Here is a 16888-nt window from a genome sequence, read left to right on the forward strand (position 1 = left end):
AAAAATATGAGTGTGAACATGAGGGCAAGGTCTGTTTTAACAAAGCAAAACAAAACAACTTTCCAAAGCACTCTGAACACAAGAAAGCTGACCTTTTCACATCCTGAATTAATCAGCAGCCTCCATCCCCTCTGCAAAGCTTTGGAGGCTAAAGGCCGCCAGTGCCCTGGGAAGGGTTCGGGTGGCAGGGCATCGGCTCCCCCACCCCCACCAGCTGAGTGTTGTGCTTACCAAGAGTTTCTGTATTGTTCCATGTTGCTATTTTAATCCCATGACCTTTCGTTTTGTAATAGATAAAATATAAATGCAATAAGAAAAAGTTGTTTCTGTAAAGGCTAGGTTTACTGCTTTGAGATAACTCAATAAAGGTGATTCCTAAACAACAATTACTGCAGCTCTATGAGAATGGAAATTCTAGCACCCTTCTGTATGCAGATGTACCCTGTTTAAGTTTGTGCTTGAAGGGTGAACAAGGACTCCAATCGGTGGGCCCATATTAAAAAAAAAAGAGCTTTGCGTACATCCAAACACTGCCAAATAAATTTCATACTGCTGTCTCTTAACTAAAAATAAAATGTATTTATATATAAATACAGGGTTCCAGCAATCTTTGGCCATCGGCCTGTTTTGTAAATAAAGTTTTACTGAAACACAGTCACATATTTATTTCCATATTGCCTAAGACTACTTTTGCTTTACAATGGCAGGACTGAACAGTTGCCATACAGACCCAACAAATAAAAATACAAAAAATAAAATATTTACTATCTGGTCCTCAACAGAGAAGTTTGCTCGCCTCGGCTCTAAAGGATCAATTCTCCACAAGGCAGCACTTTATGAAGTATGGCTGTAACTGCGCTTTTTAAAAATGTTCAGGAATTCTGCCATAGTGAATTAATTCCTCAGGGTTATCCTCAACAATGAGAGGCAAGCCAAGTGATCAACTAAGCCCCTGACACTGTCTTAAGACAAAATGTCCCCTCAATTTCCCCCTTCGGGAGCGCCTCCTGGAAGGATTCCCTGAAGAGCATGCTGTGGAGACAGTTCCAGGTGGGGATCTTGATCCTGCACAATTGTACTCTTTTGTTGGCCTTTACACCCCATCCGTCTACCTGAGGCTCTCTGGCTGGGAAGACGGCACTTCTCACAGACCCTGCAGGTTGAAGTACCAGGAGGGGCCGAGAAGGAGGCCTGGGCCACCTTCATTTGTTTCTCCAGGGGTGGCATTGTCTTAGGAGCTGGGGATAGGGGTTCATTACCTCTAAACATACAGCAAGACCAAAGTCAAAGGAAAAAAGAGATGGTCAATGACAAGAGAAGTTGCACGTATGAGTCTCGACATACCGTGTGGTCATAGAGGTGGTGGGTCTAATAGACAGAGTGCTAGGCCAGGGCGTCGGAAGGCTTGGGTCTTAGTGCTGATTCTGGCACTAACCAGGTGCATGACCTTAGGCAAGTGCCTCATCTTCACTAGGCCACACAGGGTTAGGCAGCTGTCCCTACGGCCCCTTCCCTAAAACTCTAGGATTCCATGACGCCAGCCTCGGGAGCCTGTGCCGTCACTGCCAGTGCCTGGCATATAACAAGCACTGTATGAGCGTTAGCTAGCGTTACTGTGTTGTAAGTGCACAATGCTTGCCTTTAAATGGAAATGTGGGCTCATCCTCATTATAACGATCCACAATCTAAAAGCAAATTCTAACAACAGAGCATAACCATAAGCAATGAAGACCGAGATTTCCACTGGCTTCAATTAAAGCTTTCTTCTGCGGGGAAGGGGAGCGTTGTTGTTGATGGTGGTTCTTAGATCTAAAACCCTAGCAATCACCCTTCTTATATATCTTTAACTGGAGAACTGCTTTGATCACTAGCCTATATTTTGAACTACAATGTAGAATTTTTCTTCCTAAAAATCTTGATTCAAGTTGGGACTGTGAAGTGGAATTCAGAATTTGGACTACCCAAACATCCTTTGTCTTCTCCCCACAATATCTATAAACCCTTTGTGGGGAAGAGGTTGACTATCACAGTGGAAATGGCATTCGGTCTTGAGTTTCCAAATAAGTCATTTACGGGTGTAGCTCTTAATAAGTCATTAAGAGCTGTTAGGAGCCACCGTAACCCGGCAGGCCTCACCTCCTCAGAGCTGGCCGCCCGCTTCCAGCCACCAACCCCAGCAACTTCTTGCCCAAGAGTCTTCTCAGAAGACACAGAAACCCACTCTGCCTGGCAGCCTGGTGGGCTGGAGGTGCGGGGGATTAACTGCCAGCCTTGCAACAGCCTTCTTCCAGTGACGGGTGGCACTGATGGAAGTACCCAGGCCACCTCACCCCTCAGGTAGGATAACTCTGAGCCATGTGTTCTATACCACTTTCTAGAAATTCTTCCATGAGTTTCAGCTCTGACCATCCACAGTATAACTTGCGTGATGAGAAAACCATGGACTGCCTCCTCAGTGCACTCCCAGTCTCACTTCCCCACTCTCCTGTTTTTTGTTTTTGTGTTGTTTTGTTTTACATTTCAAATTAACTATTTTCATCCAAATCTTTGTCCTATAGTCTGTGAATGGGGAATCCAAACAAAAACAATGGGTATAGCCTAATTAATTCTTTTAAGAAGAAAAATAAGCATTTTCAACTCTACTCATCAGTAAAATATCAGGTACAAGCCAAGAAATCAGAAGAGTCTAAAAGTGTCAAGAGCCTAAAAATCAGAAGCAAACCTGATAGAAATGGGAGAAAGTCCAAGCTTGCTGTGGTCCTTCCTTTTAGGTCAAATTCGCTAGTTATAAGAGGTTAGTTTGACTTTCTCAAGAGATAAAAAATTATCATCCTTTCATTTCATGTGTTCCAGAAACCTCTAGGTTCTCAGAATTTCTACTACTTGCAGTCATTTCTCAACTCCACACAGCGATGGATAGGTTAGCTTCAATGGGCTCCTATCCAAGAAGCCAGCAGATCTGGGCCCAGAGAACAAGCTCAGCCTCAAATGATCAAGATTTCTATTGATCTTGTAGTTGATCCACGAATTTACAGCAGGTATCCTGAAGCGAAATCAGACCAGACCCTCAGAGAGTTCTGAATGCCAGCTAAACACAAATCAACACCTTATGGCTATGCCCAAGGAGGAAAGTTAGTAGAAATAAACCATATATTACAAAGCATTAGAACCAAAGCTATCAGTTAGGGTCCCAACAGAAAGGACATACTTAATGTAAAAAGAGTTCAATTAAAAGACTAGTTACAGAGGTGTGAGCAGCTTCAAGGACCAGCCAGGAACACTGATGCAGCCAGAGGCCAGCACCAATGAGATGCTGCCAGTGCCCCGGGCAGAATGTGCAGACAGAGAGAAACTGCTATGGGGCCAGCAGGGTTGGAAGCCGCGGAGGACTGAGAGATGTGGTGTTAGAGAAACGCAGTACCAGAGGCCGGAGGAATCGGGAAGAAATACCCCAGATTCTCTCCCCTGCTCTCCTTGGATCTCCTTCTGATGCCTCCCCTTAGTGGGACCCAAAGGAAACCAAAGGACAGGGCAGTCTGAGTGATGCACCAGGGACCCACGGAGCACAGTGGGGCAGAGAGGAGCAGAGAGTGGAGTGAGAAACAGGACAAAAACACAAGACCCATGAGTGTGTGGGTGCAGAGCAGGACATGCTGGAACCCCACTCTTGATGGGTCAGGCTTGCATTCATTTGTTTTCTTAATACTTAGTTCATATTGTCCATCCATCGGTTTCTTGTGAAATTAATCGAACACAGAGAAGTGAAAGAGCTTTCTAGTGAACGTGTGTGTACTCACCATATGGATTCTGCCTTTAACACTCACTACACCTGCTTCACCATATATATATCTAGCAATCCACCCCTCTCTCCATCCATCAGTGAATCTTATTTTTGATGTATTTCAAAGTGAAGTTCAGATAGCCATACACCTCCCCCTAAATACTTCATCATCTCATTTACTTAGCTTTTTTATTTGCCAGTACAACGCAACTCATTTTCAGCTCTACTTTATTCATATATACACATTAGAGCTGAGTATATTCCAAGAACTAAATATATATAATTGGTGAATGGGGCAATCAATTGGTTGCTTCCACTGGGCCACCCAGGGACATTCCTTTTATCAGGCATGTTGGTCCTTTCAGTAGCAAAGACTGCAGAAACCTCCGCAAACACTAGCTTTTGGCTGCTTCACCTTCCAGGGATTATGGAATTGATCTTTGTAAGCAAGCCAGGGTCAGCACTATCAAACCGAAGAGGAATGCTGCAGACCTGGAGGACTGTTCTCCTCATGACCTCACAGCAGATCTCATTAGGAGAGATGGACTGCCTTCATCCCCTCGCCTGCAGCCAGGCCCTCTCCACCATACCCAGTGCCATTCCCACTCAAGCCCCAGTTTCCTTCTTTGCTTTTAAGGACAGATGGGGGAAGGAGGGGAATTGAACATGGGACTGTTTTAACTCTTCCTCCCCCACACACTATATTTTGATGTATGAGTGGTAAGGGTATTGGCTTTGCTTCTTAACCTCCAAGACATGAGAAAAAGCAGGTCTGAGGCAGCTCCACATGTTACTTTATACTCTACCTGTTCTCCAGGTATCGAAAATGACATATTTCATAGTATAGGCTCAAGCAGATGCTCCTTAAAAACCCACAATTCCAAAAGCCTCTGGCAGCATGGAGGTAGGATTTAAATTACATACCGATGCAGACAGACTCCCTGGGCCATTTCCTTCTCAAAATCACACAGGAGTGTGGGTTTTTCAGTGTCTGCTCAGGTGAAGCAAAACTCTTGACACATAGAAGTGACCCCTTTTCCAAATTGTACTGGAGGAAGAAAACGAATTTGGGAGCTGGGAGCAGGATCGAATTTTTACACGGTGTTCAAACATATTTTCCCCAAAGGAGGTCATCATTTTCCATTCCATAGCTGTCTGGGAAAGGCCGGCTGCTTGCGAGACACTCCGCCAGGCAATGGAGGGGACACATAAGTGAAAAAGTCACAGTACTTTCCTTGACAAAGTTACAAATCTGAGAGAAGGCATGGGTCAGATACACCAATAACGCAATACAAGGCAGGATGGAAGGGAGAAATGGCTTCCAGCTGGGAGAGTCCATGAAGGTGTCACAGAACAGGGACAATGGTGTCACGCTTTGAAGGGTCATTGCATTTCTCTTGGCAGAGATGAGAGAAGGATGTTCCAAGGGGGAAGGGCAACATGTGGACAGGTTCAGCACTGGGAAAGCAAAGAGGAGGTCCATGGAATGGCAAATAATCTCGCTTGGCTGGACGGGGTACAGGTGTGCATCCAGGGAGAAAACAGAAAAAGTATGTTGGGGCCACATGTGACAGGCCTCGGGTGCTCAGCTTTAGAGTCTGGAAGGCAATAGAAAGCCAGAAAAGAATGCTAAACACAAGAGGGACAAGATGAGAACTACCTTTGGGGAAGACTATTCCAGCAGAGTAGGGTTGAAGCAAAATGGGGAGATAGTGGACATCATAGAAGTAGCATATTTTACATTTATTCTCTTAATATCACAGTAAAAAGGGCAGCTATTCTAATGGCAAATAGCCTCTTTTTGGGTGAGGAGCCATATAGCTGATACATGAAAATCTATTTCTTCCACAGTGGCTATAAAAAAACATATGATCTTGAGTCTTCTTGGTTGTGTACAAAGTCCATAGCACGTTGGCTATTTTGATTAAGCTCTAAGCTGACTCTAGGTCTTTCATCAATGCCATGAACTTTATGACCGATCTAGACACCAAAAGTCACCCTTTGGGGATATAAGAATTTATAATATAAAATTAAAGAAATGAAATTCTTTTCAATTCCATTTTCATGGGAGCCTAAGCTCAGTTATACATTTGTGTCAGTATTGTCCATATTTGAGGTTGTATCGAACATGAAAAAACTATCATCTCTACCATTACATAGACTCTATGACTCTTAATGACCTAATTAATATGAACTAACTTTGGGCTGCCCGTTATGTACCAGATGTTTAAGCACTTTCCTAGGAGCATTTCCAGTCATCACATCATCTCATTTATTTATTACTCAAAACCCTTGTGGTAGGTGCTATGAGCCTTATATTTCAGGTGAGAAATCAAAGGTGTGAAGAGATTAAGTGCTCTATCAGGGATCAGACAGCCATAAATTTTAACTTTAAACTCAGGTCTGTTTTATAGGATTCTTGTTACAATTCCTCCAAGTTGAAGGGATGCATGTTATGTGTGTAAGTTGTAACCAAAACCCATCAATTACTGTAAAATAGCTATCAGAGGAATGCTTCTTTTTTCAAACTAATGGTTTACTTGTTCAACTACACCAATTAAGAACTCCTAGGCCCTCACAGAGATGTTTAAGAAACTCACAGAAAGCCCTGAGACTTGAATGATGCCACATTGAAATACGCCACTTTGAAGTTCTAATAAATATATTTTGCTTCTAAAGAAGATGGTGAAATGGTGGTAGAATGGAAAGCTTCAAAGCCAGGCTGAGTCATCTGGGTGGTCCCTGAGACCCCAAAATGGTTTTCTATGAAAGACACTGGGAGGATTCTAGAGCCATCCTTCAGCTACTATAGCCGTCTCTCAATTGCAAAGAGCTCCTCAGTCATCATATATTTTGTAAAATTCACCAACCTGCCAGGAGTATGAGTCAAACAATACCAGTTCATTGTAAACAGTGTCCCATGAAATGTATGGAGCCTCCGCCAGCGAAGGGTGGCGAGTCTTGTTGGCAAGGTCCCTGCTGGGTCCCTCCTGGCTGCAGGACTAGGCCGGGCACGCTGCAGTGATCACGCCCCTACCCATTAGCTGCAGGAACACCTCTGGATTGATGGGAGGCAACGGGGCTGGGGCTGGATGACCTGAGTTCATGTCCCCGCTCTGCCTGTTTCCTCTTTGCTAAATCAGTCACTCCAGACTTCCTCGTGGGGCAAGGGTTAGAAGATATCAATTCTCTGAAAGTGCTTGGAAAGGGGCAGTGGTTCAGTTTATTTTTGTTGGGATCAGGCCATACCATCTTCACCCCCGTTAAAGCAGGCTGCGGTGTCTAAAAAATAATTTTTATATTTTCAGATGCATCTCTCACTGAATAAATTATTCTGCCATGAATATTCTTTTTTATTATGGGACACAAATAGAAAAAGCTTCTAGAGAACTGTAGGGGAAAAAATGAGTTTTAATTGATGTGCCTTAGAAATTCACTCTACCTGCCCTGGCTGTGTGGCTCAGTTGGTTGGGCGTTGCCCCGTGCACTGGAAGGTCGCCAGTTCATTTCCAGGTCAGGGCACATGCCGAGGTTTCAGGCTCCATCCCTGGTGGGGGGTGGAGTGCAGGAAGAAACAGATAGACGTTTTTCTCTCTCTCCCCCTCCCCCTTCCTCTGTCTACGAACTAGGTAGTTATTTTACTTTTTAAAAGGGATTAATTTTACTTTTTGTAAAATGTAGGAAATATACAGCAACAAATAGCATACATTCGTATAACCATATACATATTTTTGGGCCCTAGTGCAAACTGATCTAGTTCAATTTGACTGCTTAGCTTTGGGGATCTTTTGTTAAATCATAGTAGCCTCCAGCCAGTAAAGGTAGATGGCAACTACCTGCTTTTCAACCAGGCTGTCCACTACAATGAAGGCAAATTCCAGGCCAAATTCTGCCACATATACAAGTACTCATGGGCAAGAAGTCACAAACATTCTCTACTCTTGTCCCTTTTAGGGACTCCAAAGTACTGCATCAAAGACACCCCATCACATCTGGCCACTCTCCTCCGATGCACACAATGAACTACGTACATTTCCCAGCCTACGGGTGACCATGTGTGACTTGGCACACAAGAACGTCTCACACAAGCCTTCTTTCTCCTTACCTTCCACAACACCTTGGCACCCCATTTTAAAGATGGTGACGTGACAGTGTGGAGCTATTAAAGACAGTGACTCATGTCTTCAAGTCACCGCGTGGAGGAGAGCAGCCCAAGAGAGCAGCCCAAGAAGGAGCGTTCATTTCGGACTTGGGGTAAATGAAGAACACATTGTGTGTCGAGCCCCTGAGATGTGGAGTCGTCTGTTGCAAGCATCTTGCTGAGGCGGGCATGTCAGCGTTCTCACGGCAGGGCCGGCAAACCAGCTCGGGCCCAGGCCACTGAGCCTGCTGCTTGTGAAGCGGGGGACACGCAGTCCTGCAGGGAGCTGCAGCCCCGCTGCCAAGGAGCCCGGCCACCGGCCTGGTGGCACTCTCACTTTCGGTCCCTGTAAAGATCGAAGTTCACCTTTCCAGCTAATCCCACCTTCCGCCGATGAAAACGTTATTTCGAACATGATTTGTGCAAACTAACAAACCCTGTAGCCTGGACTTTTGATAACATCCTTTTGAATATTTTCCCCGCCACCTCTGAGCATGGGCTTCATTGCAAAGTTCTCCAAACAGTGACAAACCAGCCCCAGGGAACAGGTCCCCCCACTAGAGCCTAGGTGACACTGGAAATATTGTTTCACCAGAGGTCTAGCACAGTCACCCACCGAGAGATTAAAATACATTAAAACAGATGTAAACTCTTACCCCAGAGCAGTATTTTGTCTCCTGGATTACTTCAAGTATTAATTAAGCATCCTTAGGGTAGAGATTAAGGTAATTCACATGGTGACTGTCTACATGGAAGTATTTAAAAAATGAATTACAAACAATAGGACAGGCATCTAATTCACAGCCACCATCCATTTCACTCAGTTCTCCGCTCACTCTAAGAATTAGGAGCAAAGGACCATGGGATCTATTTCTAAGTGTAAGATTAGATCAATAAAATTAGCCATCTGTCCAAGGAAGGCTTTAAATTCAGGTTGTCTTTAAGTATTATGTTTCCAACTGCCCAGATGTTACAGAAAAGTGCCTGCTGATGCAACTCCTTCTGCACAACGTAAACCACTAACTGGCTAATATAAACTTATTGCACCAAGAAAAATAAATAGAATTAACATGGCATTAAATCTGATTCGAGATTTTGGGTGCCTTTGTCAGCAAACACAAGTGTTAAGATTTAAATTGCTCGGGATTTGCAGAGTCAGAGGAAAGAATCTTCCGGTGTCTTGAGGGGAGTGAAAGGAGAAAACGCAAATGAGATCAAAGCTTTAGCAAGTGTGTCCCGGGCTGTTCTGCTTGGCTAAGGTAATAATAATTACCACGATTATTGTTAGATAAAAATATCTTATCTTTGTGAAGCACTTCAGCTTTCAAAGCGCCGGTCTGCTTTATTTCCTTTGATTCTGAAAGTAAGCTGGTGGGGTTATCTGGCCTAAGTGGGGGATTTTTTAAAGCTGAGAAAATGAAAAAAAAATCAGTAATAGAAAAAGGAAGAGCCCACTGAGTCTGGTCTTTATCCTTCTGCATCACAGGTCAGGGCGCATGGATTGCTCCTACTGACTGATCAATGAGCCTTTCTTAGCTTTCTAGCTTCATTGAGATTTTCACCAACCCCAGTCACACATCAATCTGGATAATTCTCTCCTTCCACCCCCAACCCTTCCACACCCTGCAAAACTTCCCCAAGACAATTACTAGTCAAAAATCATCCATCACCCTTGGGGTTATTGGTTCTCAAAAAAGTCCATTCAAGCAAGACCACACAGCTGGCAGCCACATTCTCCAGGCCCAAAATCAAGGCATGTGGTTGACCAACGAGCCTTCTGGATTTGCCAATTAATTTATCTCAAAAATTTTACAACTCAGTGCAAATTAAATCGCATGTAAGCAATCATACATTAACATGTATCGAAAAGGACCGAAGTGCATGACATCCTAAAGCGCCCATGTTTATCACCATGCCTGGAACACAGCCCTTCAGTTACCCCCATTCATTCAGGTCCCGTGTCGCCCCCTCCCCGCCCCGTCTAAACAGTCCCCATTTCACACACATTGCCTTCAAGCTTCAGGCTTCTAACCCTTTTTAATGCCTTGGTACATGTGTAGCCTCACTTCACCCTTCTAACGACCTTAAATGGTAGATTTTTCACTATCTTATTTTTACAGATGAGGTAACTAAGGCTTACAGAACTAATACAGCTTGCCCTGTGTCACCAAGTAACCAATTAAAAATAGTGTCAGCACTTGAACCCAAATCTGTTAAATCTCAGAGTCTGTGCTCTCTCCCAAGCCTCCCTGCTCAGCCGGGAGAAACCAGCCTTGGAGGCTGGGAGACGAGCTGGTGGGGGTGGAGTGGACTGAGGGAAGTTGCGGGGAGAGGTTGGTTATATAAGTTGAGCATGGCTTTTTGTTAATGCAGCTGCAGGGTTCCCCCCTTTTGTGCAGCCGTCTCTCAATGAGTGGGTTGGGGAAGCCAGGGTGAGTGGGAGGAGGGTCTGCTAAGAAAAGACATCCTTCAGGAGCTTTCAGAAGGCCACAAGTCCCAAATCCAACCTTTGGAACACCCGCAGAGTCTAAGCCCAGGGCTGTTCTGGTTACAGTACTGGTCATGTTGTTGCTGCCAATCCCCCTGGTGTGGATGAACAAAGTGGAGACTGTCAGTGTCACACAGAATACCTGGGAGAGAGGTACTGAGGGAAGGAGGCAGTGGGAGGAGCCCAAACTCTACTTTGTCAAGTCTCAAAGCGTGGCCTATGACCCACGTGCACCAAGTCCCCTGAGGGTCATGTAAAAAAGGCAGATGCCTGGGATGCACTCCAAGAATTCTTACCCACATGGGAATTATTTACGTGGGTCAGAGGCCTGAGGCCTGAGGTTAGAGACCTTCTCGGGCCAGTTTTGGAGAGTGTGCCCTCTGCTGGCAACACTTTGATTTGACTTTCATCCCAACCCAGCTTCCCCATCCCATGAGATCAGGGGTTCTTCAAGGTGGCAATGTCTTCTAGCTCATTTCATGAGACAGAATCCACACTCTGGGGTCCTTCCTCAAAAAGGAGCTTCCCAACCAATGGAACCAAAGATGGGTCTGGGGAGGGTGTCCCCTACAAACTGCCATTTAGGCTCTGTAGCATCTCCTCACCTTTTTCCTTTCCCCAGCCCTGAAACAGCAGGTGCACTTCCAATACCTGCAGTGTGACATGCTGCGACTAAAACAAGCGGCAGGGGCCTTGGCCAGCTCAAAAGACCTGTTGCAATCAAGACATTACGTCATTCAATCAGTGGGGAGAAACTACAGTCCTGCTTGCCGAGTGGGTGAGACAGGAGAATACAGAATATCCACAGGGTAACCCTGCGGGAGCCGAGGTCCCATCGCACCTCAGATGCTCAAGTCCCTGTCTTCCAGAAATCTAGTTCTGAGTCACTCGGCCACATTTGAGCTACAGTAACCCGTGAGCAGATGGACAACTGGTCCCCAAAGAATTCTAAGGTTATAAAAGCCCTGGTTCAGGGTAAGAAAGACAAAAAACACCACTCAGTTCTTTCCTGGCCAAGTCACTGTTCCGTGAGAAAGAACCCTGAGAAAGAAGTACTGTGTCATGTTTTACTACATTTACCCCTGACCTGGACCTCTCTGTGCCATTACCTCATAAAGAGCCAAAGGGCGGGGAGGGGGAAACGATGAGAGGGAGAGGGAGAGGGGACAGGGCTGCTTTATAAGGATTAGACATGCTGAAGGGCAGGAAGGCTGATGGAATGAAGGATGGGAGGAAGGTACTTCTGCTTAGCGCCTGGACTGACCTGGTAGCCGGGTGCTGGCGATGTACAGACAGGTACACCTCAGGGATTTGAGGGGTCAGTTCCAGACGACCACAGTAAAGTGAATATTGTGATAAAGCAAATCACAGGAGTTTCTTGGTTCCCCAGTGCATATATAAGTTATGTTTACAGTATACTGTAGTCTATTAGGTGTGCAGTAGCGTTATATCTAAAAAATGGATATTACTTAATTTTTAAAAGTCGCTAAAAAATGCTAACCATCATCTGAGTTTTCAGTTCATCGACACCTTTTTGCTGGTGGAGGATCTTGCCTTCAATTTGTAAAAAACACAGTATCTGCCTAGCTCAATAAAATTATACACACACACACACACACACATATCCCTGGAGGCCTCTGTGGTTGGTTGGAAAGGGGGATGGAGGGACATTCAGAAGAGATGAACGACCATCCCCCAAGTTACATGCTTTGGGAAAGGGAAGGGGAAGGGGACTTGGAGGAGAGCTGCTGGGAGGTAACCAGTATCTTGTGAAACCAGGTTATTCAGGGTGGATGAGGGAAGTAAACAGGATGACTCCTGACCCCTGACCCCTGCAGCCTCACACTAGCAGCAGCAGAAACCACCTAGAGACACAGGTATTCCCCCGGCATCAACCGACAAGGTACATTATCCAGGAGCTATCTCTGCTCTTCCAGGCTTTGGTTTTTTTCTTTCTGACTTTCCCCGGATCATCATTTTTGTCCAATTTTATATGTAGAGAAATGCGGAGGGAGGGCAAAGGGTACAAAGGGAAAGGTTAGAAACCTGCATCTCCCTAAGGATGACTGCGGAGCCCCCGGTCCTCCAGGGAAAACCTTGAATTCTGAACCCTAACCTGACCTTGTTCCGCTGACCTTGGGCCGTCAGGCAAAGGAGGAGGGAGGCAGGACCCTCATGCAGTCCCCCAGCCCAGAGAGTTCATTAACCCCAGAGTCACCAGTCTGCCTTTGGGAGCAGGCGTGGCTTGGTGCGTGCTGGTCCCGCAGATGTGTCTGGATTTCCCTTCCCCTCTTCCTGCCCCACATGGGAAGGCTCACCTGCACTTCTTGGTGAGACTCAGCGTAAGGCAGAAGTGCCAGAGACCAATCAAGAGGGTCTGGGACGAGTTCAAGTTCAGCTTCTGCTGTTAACTTGGGCAAATCCCTCAACCACCCTGAGCCCAGCTGTTAAATGAGGGCTTTGTACCTCCTTCCAGGTCTAGGATTCTGATTTATAATCTGAAAAGGAATGAAGGACATCCAATGAATGGCATTTCCATGTCATGAGGACCTGGGGAAATGACAGTGTCCTGCTGATCTTCAGAAGCCCCTTTTCTACCTGCAGGAACTCTGCCCCTCCCAAGCCTCCGCTCCCAGCCGTTCAACAAGAGGAAGAAAGCGCTTCATCACCCAGCACAGTTGCCCCTGATTCTCGTGGATGTCAGTAGACAGCAGCTTCCAGAACTCCCTAGTGCTATCATTCTCATTCTGTTACCTTTGGAAACTTGTGCATAATTCCATGTGCAAATGTTTAACAGCATTTCACAGGTTCCCTGCACTCAGCAGCAGGGGGAAAATCGTCACCTGGCTCTGTCCCGTAGATGCGCCTGTTGGCCCAGGAGGCAGAGGCCCTCCAAGACAGGCCACTGCTTCTGCCCAGGAGCTGCAGGGAACTCTGTTTCTGGCCCTGAACGTCGGAGCCTGAATTCCCATTCCCCCATTTGCTAGTTGTGTGGCCATGGGTGAGATATTTAATCTCTCTAAGCCACAATTTCATCTTCAGCTACACAGGGGTAATAACAGTACCCAGCTCACAGAGCTGTTGGGTTGATCAAATACTTCCATATGTGTCAAGTTCTTAGAACACTGTCGCAAGCACTTAATTAGTGTTAGTTATTATTATTTAATTTGACTTAACTTGAAAACTGTCATTTCTTGTGGGTCTCGGATAATGCAGAGGTTTCTTTATTAATGCTTGGTGACAGAAGATGAGCTATCTTGGGGTGCAGGGAAAGTGCTTATGTTGGACCCAAAGACTTGTAATTGGAACCGCTACTTGATTTTTTGTCACCAGAGGCGGGTGGGATGGGGAATTTTCAGGTTGATTGTGAATCCAAGACTTCCCCAACAAAGCTGGACTTGTCAAAAGTAGATTTCACAGTGTGAGGAGACGGCCAGGGTCACCAAATGAAACAAGACTGCTCCAGCACGCCTACACGGGGGCAATACTGCACTCAAAGCACTGCGCACGAGCCAATTTCTATTGAAGAAACAAGGTACAAAGAATCTCCCATATGGATACTAACAGGATTTGCCGGTGTCTGGGGAAGATTATAAATTAGCTGGTTGCTGTTCACATCAGGGCCAAGTGGGGCACATTCAGCTTTTAATCTGGACCAATTTTCCGGATCAAAAACTGGTCTTTCCAAAGGATGTAAATGAGCCCAGGAGGAAATTTTTTTCCTCCTGAAGTTTATAAAATAGCTGTCATTTTAATCTGAGCAGCTTTCCAACCTGAAAGCCAGTGTCTGGATGGAATTATAAAGTAATGAAAAATTTGTCTAGGCTGAACATAGTCCAAACACTCCTTCTACCTCAAATTTGATGTATTTAATATGCTAACCTGTTTAACAGGTGGAGTTTCCACTATCAAGCCCCCATCCATGCTTCAAATAAAGCCAAAGAGGCCAACATGACACAATCATGGCACGACTAGCAGAGTGAGGCTCTGGATAAGCCAGGTAGAAAACATTTCTAGGAGAGGAGCTACAAAAAATAAGAAAGGAAATATGGTGAATCTTATGAGCCATTTGTACAGCAAGGTTTTGTAAAATGCTTTGTAAAAAAAATCTGCTTAAATGATTGAAATCTATCCTTAAAAGCACATTGCATACACAATGTTTAAGAACTACAGACAGAAGTACACACTGTCCAAAATTGTGACTAGATGGTCTTATGTGAATAAATAAACCCATAGAATGCAATTAATCATGATGTGGTTACTTTACGGAGGAAAAATTAGCCAGAAGCCCTCCACTGAAATCCTGGTAGATGTGTGTGCGTGTGCACGTAGGAAAAGAAACTAACATAATATTACCTTGGACTGCTGCTATTGTCTTCAAAATGAATGAACAGTGGAAACAGGGAAATAGAATAGCTCATAATTTAAGTATGCTGCAGATTATGGTAATGTTCTCAATTTCAAGGCAGGTAGCAAGGCTCGGGTGATAATAGATACAGTCTGAAGAGGGAGGGTGTCTCCCAGGGCTGAAAGGCAACAAGTCACACTGCCAAATGGAGAGATCCTTGAAGAGCAAATATATTTAAGCAGCCATATGGGAATCTGCCAAGATGATTTCCTTTGCCCTCTGATCAATTTCCCCTGGTCTGTCTCTTTCTTATAAAAACGCCACTTGCAAAGACAAACTGCACTTTCTGCAAAGTTTTGCAGACTGCGTTCAAATAAAGTTATATTGTTTTCCATTGTTCGTAAGATATAATTAATTCCATAAGACAACCTTGCTTACAAAGTAAACTAAGAAAAAACAGATTTTTCAGGATTCTAAATATAGTGTCAGCAAAGAAAAAGAAAAATCGTTATTCAGGGAAAACAATGGCTGGAGCTTTATTGCTCAGAATGTTCTACTTTCAATAACCTCACAACGCAGGCCAAATCAAAGTAAACAAAATAGAGGGAGATTTTTTACCCGTGTAACTAGAGGAAATGCAATTTATTGCGTTTCAAGTTCTCTCCAATTCTTTCTAATAGCCTACAACCCATACATTTTGTTTAAATCTCAGAGAAAAGGCAGGAGTTCAGAACCAGATGGCATGAACCCACTGGGTGCTTCTTTCTGAGACAGTGGCCTCAGAGTGCAAGAGAATCCTGACATTAGAGGCCACATCCCTACACTGTGCGTGGGCAGGACCAGAGATGGGCAGAGGGGACTCCAGGCAAATCCTCAGCCACTTCACAGGAAATGGCTGGGCTCTGGACAATATGAATTCAATAAGACGTTTGGAGACACAGGAGGAGCCGTCTGACTGCACAGTTGCAATCCTCCGTAATTGAGACAGCATGATCGCTACCCCAGCCCCAGCTCTGTGATCAGATGCAGAGCCTCCCACCTCTGCAGAGCCTGCATAATAGATCATTCCCTTAACAAACAAATATCCCTGGAACCGCCTGGGCCCGCGGGGGACTGGGGGGGAGTATGGGGGGGGGGGGATTGCATCTTTTCTCAGCCCTGGGCAGAGAGGAACCCGGTTTAACTGCGGCTGGTAACGGGAGAGAGGCGGTGCGTGGACGGCTGCGCGTCCTCTCCGGGACCAGGACGCGGGCGCCCCGGGCGCGGTGCCCCTCGCGCGGGCGCAGCGTGCGGAGCCTGTTACCTGGTTTTCGGAGACCGTCTCCAAGCGACGCGGTGCCTGGTCGGAGGCTGGAAGCCAGGAGCAGGAGCCGGAGCAAGACGCCCTGGATGAAATCCATTCCACCGCGGGCGCCTGCAAAGTTCCACCAAGTCCCGGGCGCACAGGAAAAGGGCGTCTCCTGGGGGGGGGACTCGTAGGGCTGTGGCCCCGAGGACCCCCTGGCCGGGGTGAGGAGGTGCGGGGCTGCGGGTGCCGGACCAGCAAACACGGAGGAGTCCGAGGAGGCAGGACAGGAGCTGGGAGGTCGCTGTGCGGGAGTGAAGCCGGCTGCCAGCAGCAGGGCTTTTCCGGGGGGGGCGGGGGGGGGCCGATTGGGGGAGGCGGGCGCACAGGGAGGGAGCTCGCCCCGCCCGGGGATGGAATTACAACCGGGTGGGGGTCGGGTGGAAGGGAGAGGGGCCGGCCCCGAGGCAATTTACTGTGCGCCTACCTCTAGGGCAGACGGCCCGCCCATCACCCCGGCTCGGCCCTTCCCCGCCGGCGGGCGACCTAGATGGGGGACTAGGAGGGGCAACTTCAACCCCTAGGGACGCGGGGCAGGAGTTGTGTGACTGAGAGAGTCCGGGACCCTCGGCCGAGGTCCTCGCGCTGAAATACGGCGGCGCCCCCCCCCCCCCCTGCTTTTACGCGCCCCGGCCGCTGGGCTCTGGGAGGTCCCCACCCAGCCTGGGGACTTCCCCCGGCACCTCCAAAGGCCGCCCCGTCTCCAGCGCACTTGGGGGCAAGGGAGCCGGAGCGGAGGGTCTGCGCTTTGCAAACAGGAGACGGGCGGCGGCAGAGGGGGCGGG

General features: G+C 46.7%; 1 protein-coding gene across 1 annotated transcript in view; it reads right to left on the reverse strand.

Annotated features, from left to right (window-relative positions):
- EGFLAM (EGF like, fibronectin type III and laminin G domains) overlaps window positions 1-16316 on the reverse strand; it is a 129081-nt gene extending 112765 nt beyond the window's left edge. Inside the window, exon 1 of the mRNA XM_016223949.2 lies at window positions 16062-16316. Coding sequence (XP_016079435.2) covers window positions 16062-16158 — 97 coding nt within the window. The 5' untranslated portion in view covers window positions 16159-16316. The remainder of the gene's footprint in view (window positions 1-16061) is intronic.
- Window positions 16317-16888: the final 572 nt, after the last annotated feature.

Source organism: Miniopterus natalensis, chromosome 3, assembly GCF_054644295.1.
Source record: "Miniopterus natalensis isolate mMinNat1 chromosome 3, mMinNat1.hap1, whole genome shotgun sequence".
NCBI lineage: Eukaryota > Metazoa > Chordata > Mammalia > Chiroptera > Miniopteridae > Miniopterus > Miniopterus natalensis.